The 16,478-nt window shown below is 34.2% G+C and overlaps 2 protein-coding genes across 6 annotated transcripts in view; both read right to left on the bottom strand.

The window, feature by feature from the left end:
* LOC138711743 (RING finger and transmembrane domain-containing protein 2) overlaps positions 1 to 3,664 on the bottom strand; it is a 58,951-nt gene extending 55,287 nt beyond the window's left edge. Inside the window, exon 1 of one of the 2 annotated variants that reach the window (XM_069842915.1) lies at positions 3,524 to 3,664. The gene's annotated coding sequence lies outside the window, so the exon portion shown is untranslated. Of the gene's footprint in view, positions 1 to 3,140; positions 3,162 to 3,523 lie in introns of those variants that run through there. The other variant, XM_069842916.1, reaches the window with a different exon arrangement.
* Positions 3,665 to 15,168: 11,504 nt separating this feature from the next.
* Positions 15,169 to 16,478, bottom strand: part of Mhcl (Myosin heavy chain-like) — a 921,190-nt gene continuing 919,880 nt past the window's right edge. For all 4 annotated transcript variants that reach the window (XM_069842911.1, XM_069842912.1, XM_069842913.1 and 1 more), the window contains one exon: positions 15,169 to 16,003. In XM_069842911.1, the coding sequence (XP_069699012.1) occupies positions 15,937 to 16,003 (67 nt within the window). In that variant the 3' untranslated portion in view covers positions 15,169 to 15,936. The remainder of the gene's footprint in view (positions 16,004 to 16,478) is intronic.

The raw sequence follows: 16,478 nt of genomic DNA, 5'->3' as shown, positions 1-16,478 counted from the left end.
CCAATTTCAATTTATTTCAATTTTATTTATTTCAAATATACAGAATAAAGAAATATAATTACAAAACAAACAAAGAGAAATACAAATTAAATAATACAAGCAATATAAAAAGAAGATACAGTAGTATTAACAAAATTAATATAAATGCTGATAAAGTACTGTATGCGAATGATACTACTTTTTTAATTAACCATAATGATATTAACTATTTGAAAAGCTTTGCTCAACATAATTTAAGAGATGATGAAGTTTGGTTTAATGCAAATGAATTTTTGTTGAACCCAGCTAAAACTGAAAGTGTGATTTTTACTCTAAAGAAGACCGATCATGAACAAAGTCAGTTTAATATGTTAGGAATTATTGTTGATTCCAAGATGACAAGGGAAAGTCATATTGATCATATTTCTACTATGTTGTTGTTGTTGTCTAGTGCCTTGCATTTGGCAATGAAGCCATTAGCAGTTGTGCTTTCCAATACTTTTGAACTGTAATATTTCTACTATACTTGTATGTGATCGTGAAAACTTTGTAACTAATTCAACAGTTCATAGCATAAATACACGTCAAAAAATGACTTTCATACTCCATCGGCAAGTCTATCATGCTATCAAAAAGGAGTGCGTTATATGGCAGTAAAAATTTTTAATAGCCTCTCTATCGATATAAAAAATGAAACTCAAAACATAAGATTATTTAGGGCCAAATTAAAGAAGTACCTAATTTCTCACGCCTTCTATTCTGTAGGTGAATTCATGACATTCAATAACACTTCATGAAATTGATACTAAAACTTTGTGTTGTACTAGTAGACTATACTGTAAATCTCGTCTGTATTATATTTGATCTAGACTGTGACTATAAATTAAGACTTTATAATAGTATTAAGTTTTTTGACTTGTTCCATATTCTAGCTGTAAACAATGTATGAATACCATGGAATGTTAATAAATACAATACAATACAAGAACTTTGTTTCTCCTTAAGAGATTAAAAACTGTTGTACCTGAAAACTATATTCGTGATGCTTATTTTGCTTACTTTCAAAGTACTCGTACCTATGGAATATTGTTATGGGGCAACAGTGCTTTTATAAATAGGATCCTATTGCTTCAAAAAAGGGTCATAAGAATTATATCAAATGCTACTTTTAAGATTGTAAACCATTATTTGTAAAAAACAAAATCATGACTGTAATAAATTTATATATTCTAGAGTTTATTTTTGTATGTTAAGGACAATCTTCCAACTTTAACATTAAGAAATGTTATTTATTCCTGTGACACAAGACAAGGAAATGCTAGTTGCTTAATTTTAAATCCTTTTTATAATCTTGAAGAATTTTTTGATTGTATAATCTCTTTGTAATTGTTCCATTTTAACGGACTTTGTCTACACATATTGTTTTTAGGCATGTAATTTAAACTATTAATCCATTTTGAATCTTGCGTACACTACTTTTAACACTTGAATATAAGTAATTGATTAACTAGAGGATTTATATACGCCAATCACATAACCAATGCTAACCATACATACAATAACATAAATGCGGACATGGAAATCCTACACATACAACCCAAGAACCAAAAACTCAACACACTAGAACACTATGAAATATACAAACACACTAAAACACACTCCGATCAAATTCTCAACACACAGATCAATTTCAGTACACACACACTATTTGATTCCACTATTCAACACCTTTCAACAATCAAACGCACCCACATAACAGGCAGAGAAGTTCGAGATGACGCCAAGATCTAGTAGGCTCTGAGGATGGTGTGATGAAGCACCGAAACAGCTGTAAGCTGCACAGACTTACATAATTAACACAAGTAAGTCCGCTAGTTAATCAATTACTTATATTCAAGTGTTAGTGCATGCAAGATTCAAAATGGAAACAAAATATGTTTGAATACAATGGTTTGTGGTAACAATATGCTTGAATACAATGGTTTGTGGTAACAAAGTAGTACGTCCAACATTGAGACACAACTGATCACCAGTTCATGAATACTGAAATTATTCATAAGATAAATTATAAGCTGAAAATGAAATTCTGTTAAAAATGTACAGCATGCCTAAAATCTTTCTAAACAATACACTTCGAAAAATAGGAAATTTTCCATATAAATACTTGCTTTGATTTCTGTTTCCGCATTATACAGTTATGTAAGCCTACTATTTAATCGAGGGAATTTAACATATTTTTTAGTTCTAAAGTTGTGAGGTCAGAAAATATTTTCGTTTAATGAAGAGTCTGTAGGTTTTAATGTATTACTATCTGATAACATCATGTCTACCTATTCACGAAACGTAATATTTCATTCATATCTCATCGCAGTCCAAGCAAACTGGTAATCCATCCATGTCAAAATTCAATACTATTTAGCTTGATTTTCTTCATATGACTATGGCTATTTTCAAACATATTGGATGCTATGTTCATTGTTGCGGTTTTATTAAAATGTCATTCTAAAGGAGTCACAAAATGGTTGATGTCATTGAAATTGAAGTCGCAAGAGCTGTCACTTTCATTCAACAGGGATGGCTTTATTGTCAGATCACTGGTGATCTCCATTATTTTGTATCAATAGTGTAGTCTTCAGAGGTATCAAACATTATAAGAAGAGAGGCAATACAAAACTATATGTGGTTAAAAATGTAAATGGAAGAAAACAAGAAATCAAGACAGATTTTTGGTCCTTTCTGTTCTGCATCAGCATAGGCCTACTTCCAATATGGAGTAGTAGTAAGTGACCAGTCAGGAATAGACTAAGGGAATGGAATTTGAGAGCTAGAAAACTTCTATGTGTCCTATGAGATTCATCACAAGCAAGTACGGCTAAGATTTGATCTGGAACATGTAAGTTGCCAACTTCAGCATTGGAGGAGAGTACTGTTCACAGACGAAAAAGGAAGGAATCCGTGTTCTGAAATTTATCCAATCAAATAATATTAAGCATAATGACAACTCTAACCTATTATGTCTGGAATAACTGAATCAAATACCTTGTAAATATCGTCATGTCTAAGATCTGAAATCAAAGAATCATAATAAGTTTGCTAGGTGCTTCACTGTTTTTCTTTTTATTTAGTGACACATGAAATTTAGCTACATAAACTGTACAAACCATGAAATGTGGGTGTATCGAAATGTGTACAAGGGCAGGCATTCTATCACGCTGGATAAAGTCTATTTCAAAGTCTGGAAACTCCAGTCCAATTTCAATTTATTAGATAAGTATCAATAACAATCTAACAACGAATTGATACATTTACATGTAGGCCAAGTGAAAATATCTTCACCTATTCAAACCACTGTTCTCTATTGTGGCTAAATAATGATAATGCACCTATGATATCTTGGAATTAGTACTCCAATGTATGCTAATATGACTCGTCATATAGACTAAATCAATTGACTACTATAGGCCTAGGTAAATATAACTTCACTTTTTAATAACCAACACAAATTACCTGAAGGATACGTATATTTTGAATTTGTTCAACTTACCTTCAAATATACACTTCTTTATGTGACGAGAGAAATCACGCTAGCATTTCGATTAAAATCAAACGTACATTAAACTCACAATTGCTGTCAAAATAAAAAAAACCATCAAAATACATCACAAATATGGTGTGAACATGACGCAACGAGATAGTGGCCTGACGTGCTTGAATCACCTTGACGGAACCTGAGTGTGTTCAGTCCTTTAAACATACGTAGAAACATTGTGGGTTGAGTTTAACCTGTTTCAAATTAATTTTAAGACAGTATATGTGTCCAATTAACAACTTATGAACTTGTGGTAAACTGTTTTTTCCTCATTAGTTAATACTTGCATAATTCACTTTTCTTCAGTAATTAATAACCACTCTCGTTTGCCCGTTATGTTGGCCACACTTAATGTTGGTCATGGTCGCGGAACATGTATACAACGCTGATAGTTTCAATGTTTCATTAACATAGTTAATTATTGTAAAATGAAATTATGAAACTCATGTCACTATTATTGCCTAATACAGACCAATGATTAAAACTTTGAAATCAAATAGTAATAAAGACGTTACAATCCAGACCAGCACGGTTGGATAAGACGTCTATAAATAAATCACAACATTCAATTACAATCACACAACATTCAATTACAATCAGAATCAGATGTGCAAAGCAGTTGCATGGTGTGCGTTTCTTCCCCCCCCCCTTTATATACGAAGAATGGGCCCAAAGCTTTCTTTTTTTTTTTTTTCTGTCTTGTACGAAGGAGGGACCCGAAGACTAACACTGCAGCCTGAGGCTTATTGTGCTTACCACTCCTATTCTGGGGATGACTGGGTAGTTGTACACCGCGTTCTTGTACAAGTACGGTATAGCATACCGTAAACTTAATCCGGGCTATGGTATGGATGATACGTGAATTTTAATGATGACGAAATGAGTCCGAAGTCCAACCCCATAAGTAAGACAGCAATTCTGCTTCAGTTGGTTGAGCAAAACCCCGCAAAAAACTTCAACCGGGTATAACTTGCCTGCTTGCAGCGCTAAATACCGTACCGGTATGCCTTAACTGCGACATTCCTTAAAATTTATTTATTGTATTTATTTATTTAATCCACTCAACAATGTAATTATAGAGTAGATAAAATGAAAATAACAGTACTAATACATATAATAATGGTATTTAAACTTAAACAGTTACAATCCAATACTACGGTACTCAACAAAAGATATCAAGCAAATATTACATATAAATCTCGGTAAAAAAAAAACAAAACAAAAGTATTTACAGTATGAAGTAATAGAGCCAGTGATGAAATGCAAATAACTAGTCACAGATTAGTAACAATAATACAATAACTGATGAGGGACTAGACCTACGTTAAGTCAGAATTAGGAGTGAGTTCGTAATGATAATTGATATGAAATAATTTAAGAAAGAAGACCAAAAATACAATATGCAAACCAGTTAAGACCTATTTATTAGCAAAATACTTATGGAGTGTTTTGAACGCTACCGGTATTTATTTCTCTCAAGAGTGTGGTTCTATCCTGAAAGATGTCAATATTGCTCAGTTTATTATAGAAGAAACAGATTCTAAGAAGTGGAGAGTACTTGTAATAACATGTCCTAGCATAGTTTATATTTAATGTTTTACTGGTCCTACAGTTCTCTTTTGGTACATGTATTGCTATCCTGGACAGTAAGGGCAGTATTCATAGACATTTTTAGCGCGGGTTTCTGGTGGATGATCAGCCTTTTTCGTATTCATAAACCAGTGTTAGCGATAGGATATGATTTGAATTCTGTACTAGTAACCAGTGGATAGCCGGGGCTAGCTTAGTACGCTCATAGCGTGTGCTGTGAAATGTCTATGAATAGCACCCTAGATGACTATTTACAGAACTTGTTAATAAATTATGGAGGCATTTTATATCAATATTATTTCTTCTGTGTTGCAAACTTTCAAAATTAAAGAGAGACAAAATTGTACTAATAGCGAAATAAAATGACTTACAAAGTCCTTTTCTTTTCTTTATTGCTGATTATTTCATGAAAGAAAGGGTTTCCAGCATTTAAATGGCTTATTAAGTGCTATATTAGCTACGGATTGGAAGATCCTGGGTTCAATTTCAGGTGGTGACAGATTTTTCGTTATCTAACACTTCCAGAATGGCTCCCAGGTTCATTCATAATCAGGGTGCGAATTAATAGGGGAATGGGGGGATTTCCCTCCTTTTGGAAAGTTATCCCCTTCTCATAAATTCATATTAACATTCCTGCCAGGGATAACTTCTATCCCCCCTCACAAAATATAGTTTTATTGTTTTAATACGAATATACTTTATAAAGTATAAAGTAATCAAAGAAAATAATATTGATGTACGAGGGAGAGTCAAAAAGTAACCTTAATAATTGTTTTATTAATTGAATATGTAGGGTCTACAATAAGACTACAAACACTTAATCACTTTTCAACATAGTATAGGGTCATTCCATACCAAATCACCAAGGTGCTCAACCCGACTGACTCAGATTTCTTTCAAAATTTGAGGGTTTGTTTTACCTGCCGAGCTAACTAAAACTGCCGAGTTTCACATCTCCTGCCCTTTTCGTTTTCTGTCAGTGGCGTTTCAAACATGAAGAAAGTCAATCCGTTTCATCTTGGTCTCAACAATTCGGACTTAACTTAAATACAGATAAATCACAGGCTATCTTATTTTCGAATAAAAGATTAATCCCCGATATTAATAAGCTCAATCTTCCTCCCGTGACTCTGAATAAAGCGATCATCATTATGGTTCAACTGTAAAAAACCTGGGAGTTCATTTTGAATCTAACCTTACCTGGGACACGCATATCAAACACACATGCAAGAAAGTATTTTCCACTCTTCACTCATTAAAAAGATTGTACCACTATCCAGCTAAATTAAAGCAGAAGCTTGTACAGACTCTTATTATGCCTCATTTCGATTATTGTGACGCTTTATTCAGTGATCTCGGGGTGGATTTATCCCAGAAACTGCAACGTGTTCATAATGCGTGTGTTCGTTTCATTTGTAATGTCCGCTACTACGATCACATTTCGCCTTCTTTCGATAAATTATTGTGGCTCAGGTTAAATGAGAGGAGAAAGTTACATTCCCTTTCTCTCTTATACCGAATTTTGCACACCTCTACTCCCTCTTACTTATCTGTCCAATTCCACAGTCTTTCTCGGTATCATAACTTAAATACTCGGTCACAATATGATAACACGCTAGAAATACCACTGCACACATCATCTCTTTATTCTTCATCTTTCATTGTTGCTACTTCTCGCCACTGGAATTCTCTGCCGCCTGAAGTCAAGGGCTGCCGAACTTTAATTTCCTTTAAATGTAAATTAGAAAAGTATCTTATGATGAGTTGCTAGACCTAACGTGTTGCAAATGTGTTCCACTGTATTTATTATTATCTTTTTTTGTTATTATTATCTAAATCGTGTTTATTTATCACTTAACGCCAATATGTATCCCACTGTGTTGTTGTTTTTTAGTATTAATCTATTTTTGTGTACATTTTATTCAATTGTCAGTTTCTGATTTAATTATGTAAGTCCTACTTAATTTTAATCTAATATTAATATGTATACTAATGTGTTTATTTTTATTTTTACTGTGTACATTTTTCTTTTTTTATTGAATTATCGGCTTCTGTTTTTATGTGATTCGTATTTGATTCTAATAAATTAATATGTATTTCACTATGTTTATTTTTATTTTATGAGGTAAATTTTATGTAACTACCTCTTTTGATCTCATTATGTAATCAGTATGTAATTACTTAATTCTGATCAAGTTTTATGATCAACTGTGTAAGCAAGTTTTAATCCTGGTTGAGTGTAAGAGAAGGCCTTGGCCTTAACTCTGCAAGGTTAAATAAAGCCATTATTATTATTATTATTATTATTATTATTATTATATTTTTGTAAGCAAGCCGCATCAATTAAAATTATATATCTCAACAACGTTTTCAGATAAATTTACAAAAATTGGGTGATATATTCTTAATATGTGATTATTTCTATTGCTTATATTGTTTTCTGCAAGTATTAAAGTAAACTAAAAAAACATGGTAAAACAGTTTTCATATATTCATATTTAAAAATGCGGGGGTTCTATTTTAAGGAAAAAAATATATAGTACGCCTCAGTTAGTGATATAATGAACTGATAAGTTTCAACTTGGAATCATCATAGGTTACAAAGATAAAAATTATTATGTCACTGTAAGCGTAAGCTAACCGTATAGCTCGCGATAATTATGTCCCACACATTCGTTATTTCATTATATTTGATCATACTCTTGAATGTCGCTATGTAATTTAACATGTAGTACATAATTCGAATTTTTTTTAATTATTACCTCAAATAAATTATTGTCACATGGATTTTGTTAAACCTTAAGTTCTGTAAGAAATGCTTACCTTTCATTGCTGAGATGAAATAGCCTGATCATCTTTCCAGACAGGATGCTGCGTTGTTTCAGCTGCATTTTAAAACTGCTTAGCAAGTATAATACTCATCCTAAATAGCAGAACTGTTTGAAACTTGCGTGTTCCAGGCACTACGGTAGATTTTGCAAATCGAGGAGCAAGCATTTTTTCCTCTTCAGCATAGTTTTTTTCAGACAAATAAACAGTATTAATGTTTGGGAGATTGTCCTTTGTACAGTCGTACAATTCCCTGGGTGTAGTTATTTGTTTATCGGATGGTCTCTGCAAACTAGCACGAGCCGCATACCTTTTAAGTGTCCCACCTACACCGTTGCATGTGCTTTTGCCATGCAATGTGCCAAAATAATGCCATTCTGCTGGAAATCCAAAATCTTTTTCATGTAATGTAAGGTTCAGGAAATTTTTTCTATTTTTATACTGAGCAGATGATCCATTGGAGAAATACATCATTTTATGTGGTGAATTACAGACGTTTGTTTTAATAAATTCTATTAGCTATTTTTTAAACAGATGTACAGCTGTAGTGTCATGTTTCGGACAGTCTGAAATTATTACCAGATTTTTAATAGAGACTGTATCGGATGATGATTCGTTATAATATATTACGAAAGTATGAATGGTTGTCTGCACATTAGTCCAGTAGTATGACTGAATTTCATCTTGGATTACGAAAGAATAGTTTTCAGCGAAGTCACATAACACAACAAGCTGGCATGGCTGTAGAGATGATTTCATATCACGTAGAAACTTACTTTGTTCAAATGATATAAATGAGTGAGTCAATAAATCACCAAGTTTGTCCAAGAGACAATCGAGAAATTCTACTGTGGGCTTCACTATAGTCTCAAGCGTTGATCGGTCAGTCGTCATCCACTGTTTGTAGGTTACTGATTCAATGAAGTTTTCTTCGAAACATTTCTCTAAACTCTCTCTTATCTTTAATGGTCCAGGACATTCTTTACATTTCCTGAACAAGCACTTTATTTGAGGAGGATTGCACACCATAATAGCCAAGAGATGTTGATAAGTTGGAAGGTATAAAGAAGAATTTTCTAGAAATCCACGTAGACCTGAAACTTTAATTGCTTCCAGCATGAGTTTTACATTCTGGTGAGTGACACAGACAGTATGGGTCCCACTTGCTCCAGCTAGAATACAATTTCTTGGTCTAAGAGCTGCAAATCTGGAGAATCCTACCTTCATATCAGGGTTAGAATTTTTAAATGCTGCATATAATTCATTAAGGCTTCCAAGAATTAATCTCTTCTGCTCATGTGTTTTACTCCCTGATTCTTTAATCGTGACGTAATCTTTCTTACCAGGCATTATTCTGCTTATCTCGTCACAATAGAATTCTTTAACTTTACCACAAAAGCCGCGAGCAAGGGTTTTCCTGGTTTCGGATTTGGTGAAGACAAAATTCCCTTTTCTTTTGCCAGAACTTTAGCTTTCCGAATCATGTATTCAGAAGCTAAAGGAAACTCTTTTTTATTTTATTTATGCTCCAGTTTTTAGGTAATAGTGTCAAAATGGTGATTTTCCCACTTTTACCTGAGGTTTGAAATTCCTGCAACTGAGTCAAAATTGCAGAATCAGGCCTTGATGAAGATTCTGGATCCTCGGCGTCATTAATATCAAAGACTTTTTCTTTTAAGGCTTTTTCAACATTTTCTAATTTTTGTCTCTTATATTTCTCTTCTCGTAACCTTTTTCGTTTAATAGGGGACATACCTAAGTCAACAAGACTTATATTTAATGAACTTACATTTGCTGTAGAATCGATGTATTCTTCATCATTAGTACAGTCATTCTCAGGATTCTGCATCACACTTTCAATAGCATCATATTTTATTTTTATTTCTTTACAACACATAGCGCACACCTTTTGTTCCTGTTTTAAATTAGGAAATACATTAAGCATCCACAACATAACACTTCTTAAATTTTTCCTGTAATTACAATGCCCTGATTTCTCGAAGGGATTGCAGCAAACATATAACTTAAAATGCGACTCCGTTATATCACACAAAACTACCACATACTACAAAAACTAAAGACACTGCACTTGAAACAGATCCCACGTTTTGTATAAATTGAAGACTGTATAAACTGCGACTCCGTTATATCACACAAAACTACCACATACTACAAAAACTAAAGACACTGCACTTGAAACAGATCGCACGTTTTGTATAAATTGAAGACTGTATAAACTGCGACTCATGACAGCCTGACAGAACGACGACGCAGATAATCTGACAAGTACGAACTCGCGTGCATGCAGTGTTCGTGTAAGATGGGTTTAAGTACTACAAACCAATACACTGACATAATTTTTTTATTGGCATTCCCGAAGGCTTCGAAAAATAAAACTTACACCAAGGAGAGAATGCTCTTAACTCTATAACATATTGTGACAGCCGAAGGTCGATCACGCGTCCCACAGAGGACAGAGCGCGCGTGGAAGGATTGGGCGACACGAAGTTGCGAGCGCATCTGCTTCCTAGGACATGTGCTGTGGCGTAGAGAGGAGAGGAGAGAGAGAGCGACCACAGTGATTGAGGGGAGAAATCCAGGGAAGTCTGGATAGGCGTCATGGAAATTTCTAGCATCGTACTCTCCAGAAACTATGGTTTAGTTATAAATACAACACGCGAGTGAACCTGAGTTGTAGTTGTTGTGGTCGTTGGACAGCAAGCCAGCCAGTCCTGTGTAGTAGTGAAGCCAGGTTCAAGACAGAGTTCGACTGAGTTGTGTCCGTAACTGTGGGAGCCGGAAGTCCTGAGTTTGAGTACAGTGGACCGCAGTTGGGGGACCTGAATTCGAAGTTCAGTGGACTGTCTCTGAAGGTCTGGGGTTTGAGATACTGTGAACTCGAGTGACGGAGCTAGAAGAACTAGCCAAGGCAAACGAACTGTGAACTGACAGTTTTGTTTTGTAAATAGTGCTTTGTAAACGTTAGTTAAGATTAACAGTTCATTGTTGTTCTCAATAATCCAAGTAAATTGTCATTGTCGTCTGTGGAGTGCAATAACGAATACTGTGTTACTGTGTGGAGTGAAAATCCCATTGTTGACGGGAGTAGAATTAAATTGTAGAAAGTGATTATTATTATCGTAACAATAAAAGTAACATTGTTGCGTTGGAATAAAGTTACAATATCTTTTTCGCGATATGATTTACGACCTGCATTTTTAGATATTCAATGTTAAAATGTGTTTCACGTGACCATTCGATACTTTAATACAAGGCTATTTTTAATGAAAAGTGTGATCCCTTAGATTTAAAATAAGCCCAAGTTTAAGATTCTACCTCAGTTAGAAGAGAAATTATGAATTAATTTTGTTGACATGGTATGGAACATTTTTTTCTCATATTGGCAGAATTGCTGTATGGATATCGTGCACTACTGAGGGCTAAAATTTTACATAATTAATTAACTTAAGGTTCTTCACCATCCCACCAAATATAATGAAAATCTGAGATGGTCGGGTTGAGAAGTCCAATTTTTTGTGTTAATTTGACATGGAATGGTTCTGATACAACACCTACTCTGCTGTCTTCTTAACCCGTGCTGTCAGCTGTGCTTCCTGTTTTGTCCACAGTTTCTGTTTCACTATCATTACCATCATTAGCAGCAGGGCCACCGAAAAGATTTATGGCCCTCTGTGCAATATTGTGCTCGGGCCTCATTTTCCTAAGAACATTAGGATTGGAAGGATGAATTCCGCAAGATGAGAAACCACTTTCAGCATTCTTCTACCAAGATCCACATGGTGTATACTTAAGAAAATCTTTTCCAACCATTTTATTGCTCTCTAAAAGTTGTGATTTGTGCTGTCTTCTTCTGTAAAAACAAATACCACACAACTGATGTCTCGAACCAAGGTCAAATCCATGTCTGGAAATTTTTATAATTCATTTCTTCAATTCCACTTTCTGCATTTTAGAAACTATACTCTGCTCCCTCCCCTTGTTTACGTACATTTGCACAAGTTTTCAAAATACTTCTTCAATGGATACAAGTATACAGCACTATGTAAATTCTGGAGGCTTTCAACATGGACATTCCATTTCAGACCACCCTTAACGCGTTTTTCATATCATGTTCTCCCTGTGTTCGATCCATTTTTATTATATTTTCCTATCTGCAAACAACAACAACAGTAATGATAATAAAAAAATAACTGTAGTAGTAGTAGTAGTAATACTTACTTACTGGCTTTTAAAGAACCCAGAGGTTCATTGCCATCCTCACATAAACCCGCCATTGGTCCCTATCCTGAGCAAGATTAATCCATTCTCTATCATCATATCCCACTTCCCTCAAATCCATTTTAATATTATCTCCCCATCTACGTCTCGGCCTCCCTAAAGGTCTTTTTCCCTCCGGCCTCCCAACTAACACTCTATATGCATTTCTGGATTCTCCCATATGTGCTACATGCCCTGCCCATCTCAAACGTCTGGATTTAATGGTCCTAATTATATCAGGTGACTGTGTTGTGTAACTTTCTCCATTCTCCTGTAACTTCATTCCTCTTAGTCCCAAATATTTTCCTAAGCACCTTATTCTCAAACACCCTTAACCTATGTTCCTCTCTCAAAGTGAGAGTCCAAGTTTCACAACCATAAAGAACAACTGGTAATATAACTGTTTTATAAATTCTAACTTTCAGATTTTTTGACAGCAGACTGGATGATAAAAGCTTCTCAACCGAATAATAACAGGCATTTCCCATATTTATTCTGTGTTTAATTTCCTCCCGAGTATTTGTTACTATTGCTCCTAGATATTTGAACTTCTCCACCTCTTCAAAAGATAAATTTCCAATTTTTATGTTTCCATAATATTCTGGTCAAGAGACATAATCATATACTTTGTCTTTTCGGGATTTACTGCCAAACCTATCTCTTTACTTGCTTCCAGTAAAATTCCTGTGTTTTCTCTAATCGTTTGTGGATTTTCTCCTAACATATTAAGGTCATCCGCATAGACAAGCAGCTGATGTAACCCGTTGAATAATAATAATAATAATAATAATAATAATAATAATAATAATAATAATAATAATAATAATAATAATAATAACAACAACAACAAAACCTAAACTACCTACATTCTTTAGCTATAATCTCTACTTCTTACAAAATTCGGGAGTAGGCCTACCAGGAATCGGACCCAGGACCTCCAGATCTATAGTCAGGTACTCTAACTGCATGACCATGGAGAATATCTAGATTTCATCTTATGAAAATAATTTCATAATTAAATTATTTTTAAAAATAAATTAGCTTATAATTTCAGAATTATCCCGAGAATATCATTCGCTGATTTACCTTCTTTTGTTGTTATTTCAAAACTCGCGGTTTATAAAGGTAATAAAGTGGCACTATGATCATTTTTAATAGTTATTAGTTCCCTCCAAAAAATGCTCTTTCGGATTAGTTAATTGTATACACAATTTACTTCAAAGAAAATGTAATATTCACTATCTTTTGATGTTAAAAATTAAGAAATGTCGATAAATTCAAACTGAACTTACCTCATAAACTCACAAAGCATTGATTTCTGGCATTCTCTTACTTCGTTTTGACATCCAAGCACTTTCACCAACAGCATACAGTGGACGCTACTGGTGACTATCTGTAAGCAATTCCTTTTACATCCCGCAATCTCGAAATTTGCCGAGGATTTACCTTTTTTTTTTTTAATTCACTTCACCCTTCTATCCTATTCACTCACCTTTACCTTATTGTACTGGTACTTAAAGTAAGGATGTAAAAATACATTATCCCAGAGGGTAATTATGCACAACAGCTACAGAAGCGATTTTAAATTTTATTCTTTCTCAAAACCCTGCATTTTTACCTCCTTTTTCCAAAAAACTTAAAAACAAAAGTAGGAAAATAACATAAACCGCAAGAACTTAATGTAATTTTTTTATCTAAACCCTTAATTTTCACACCTTTTTCAAGAGGACAAATATAAGTAACAAAAACCTAAACTAACCTAACCTAACCTAACCAAAATATCCACACAAAGACTGAATCAATTTCACAAATTCGTCAATCAATGTCAAACATGATGAACCTTACTTTAATAATTCGGAGGATACAGGGCTGCAGCTGCTCTAAAGAATGCATACATTCTCTCTTCCATTGGATATTTACACTTAAACATATATTCTCCCAAATATTCAACGAAGTGGCATTTCCTCCTACCATACTTTGGAACTTTAGCACGAACCTACCTCCACTGCCGCTCAATAAGCTGAGTGTCAACACCAGTTTCAGGATCGACAAAGTTTTAGCTATGATTGACGGTAAAATGACGAAAACCACACTCTTTCAGATCTTTATATCCCTTCCAACAGTCAGAATATATTGTACTTCCATCTTTAACTTTCTGAAGTAACACACCCTTTAATGTAGCACCATCTCTTGCTTCAACAGGAACCATAAACGTATCACGTGTACTAATATCTATACCATCAAAACTCCAATGCCCTTCAATTAAACGACCCTTCTCAAATTTACGTCTACCAAACTTTGCTTCATCCACCTGTACCACATGTCCTTCTCCACCGACCTTGATGTCACCATCACCACACACATGGTCTATGAATACCTCACGCACAAAAGAATACCAGTCCACAACTGTGTGTGCTGAAATTCGTAATTCACGAAATAGTCTACAATATCCTCCTCTCTCAACTCTATACAGCCAAAAAAACGAAATTCTACATCCATTCCAACTCATAGCGATAGACCACCTGCAAGATATAATATACGCATCAACCACACAGCCAACGACTTTGAGAAACTCTAACTCGTAACATACAGCTATCACTTAACCGCAAACATCCAATCATACCGGAAACACATCACCAATAAGAATACACAACACTTCAGCCAATCAAATCACAATACATTAAAAGTTATGCACTCAACAACATACAGGTAGTTTTCTAAACACGAGAAAAAGAAAACCAAGTTCAATTCTTCTTCATATTTAAAAAAAATCTACTCTACCTCAACCGTAACTGATCTACACAAAATGTACGTGTACTAAAAAAAAAAAAAAAAAAAATCGCTTCTGTAGTTGTTCTGCATAATTACCGAAATGTTTGCTAAGGAAGAAGTAAAAGCATTCATTATTGTAATCACAATTTTAATTTATTGATAAATTATATTATACATACTAATACATCAGAGCGCACATTGGAGATATACTTAAAACACACTAACATAAATATATTGGAACAAAATATTTTTATTAATCCCTTATTTTTTTTACTAACTTTGTTACGGTTTACTTACAAGGCAGTAAAAGATGCAATAATGACAAATTCTTTTTCTATATTTTCTCCTTAGAAATGAAATGACGATATCGTCCTTTTTAATGTACCAGCTGGAAAGTAATTCACAGTCTACAAAATATGGTGTAATATTCTTAAAGAGAGCTTTATTTTGCATATTAAGTCACGAATGGAAGTCGAACAATCTTAGAAAATTGTACCTCCGAGGCACCGCTAGCTAATGGCGTGGGACAGCATCCCATTCGTCCTCTGACTCAGAGTCAACTAAGCTATGTTCATGAATGACTTTAGGCGCAGCAGGATGGCAACACCGATTTAAGTATATAGTTTGATTGTTTCAATTGATAAATAACTGTTTTAAATATTACCCAATACATTTATTCTATATAAAGTTGAAATAGTATTGTACTGAAATCAGGTTAGCTCTTTATAAAGAGCTTATAATTAGCCTGATAAACCCAATGAAACAGGTTCATCACAGACAAGCGGTTCTTTAATAATTTGTGGAATAGAGCAGTATTGTAGGAGGATCCTTAACATGAAGCATTTATATGTGTGTGCCATCCTAGTTTAATGTCAACGTCTACATTTTATGCAAGGTACTCATGCAAAAGACTCCTTAGATTCACTCTTCACACTAGGATACACCTTGCTCGGACTTTCTAGAGATCTGTAACAATAAAAAGAAAATTATTATTCATTAAACAATTCATTAAATGGCGATCTTACTCGAGTTAATTATGTAAGCATGTGTGGCTTACAACTGTTTCGGTGTTACTTGACACCATCCTCAGAGCCTACTAGATCTCGGCGCTTTCTCAACTTCGCTGCCTGTTGTGTGATGAAGAGTTGTGTCAAATAGTGTGTGTGTTCTGAAATTGATCTGTGTGTTGAGAATTTGATCAGGGTGTGTTTTAGTGTGTCTGTATATTTCATATTGTTCTAGTGTGTTGAGTTTTTGGTTTTTGGGTTGTATGTGTAGGATTTCCATGTATTTATGTTATTGTATGTGTGGTTAGCATTAGTTATGTGATCGGCATATGTAGATGTATTCTGTCCTCTGGTTATAGCTTTAATGTGTTCTTTGTATCGAGTTTGGAATGATCTGCCTGTCTGTCCAATATAGAAACTGTCGCAAGTATTGC

Source organism: Periplaneta americana, chromosome 13 (genome assembly GCF_040183065.1).
Source record: "Periplaneta americana isolate PAMFEO1 chromosome 13, P.americana_PAMFEO1_priV1, whole genome shotgun sequence".
Classification (NCBI taxonomy): Eukaryota; Metazoa; Arthropoda; class Insecta; order Blattodea; family Blattidae; genus Periplaneta; species Periplaneta americana.
The sequence above is the reverse complement of the archived record's forward strand: the minus strand, read 5'-3'. Positions and strand labels throughout refer to the sequence as shown.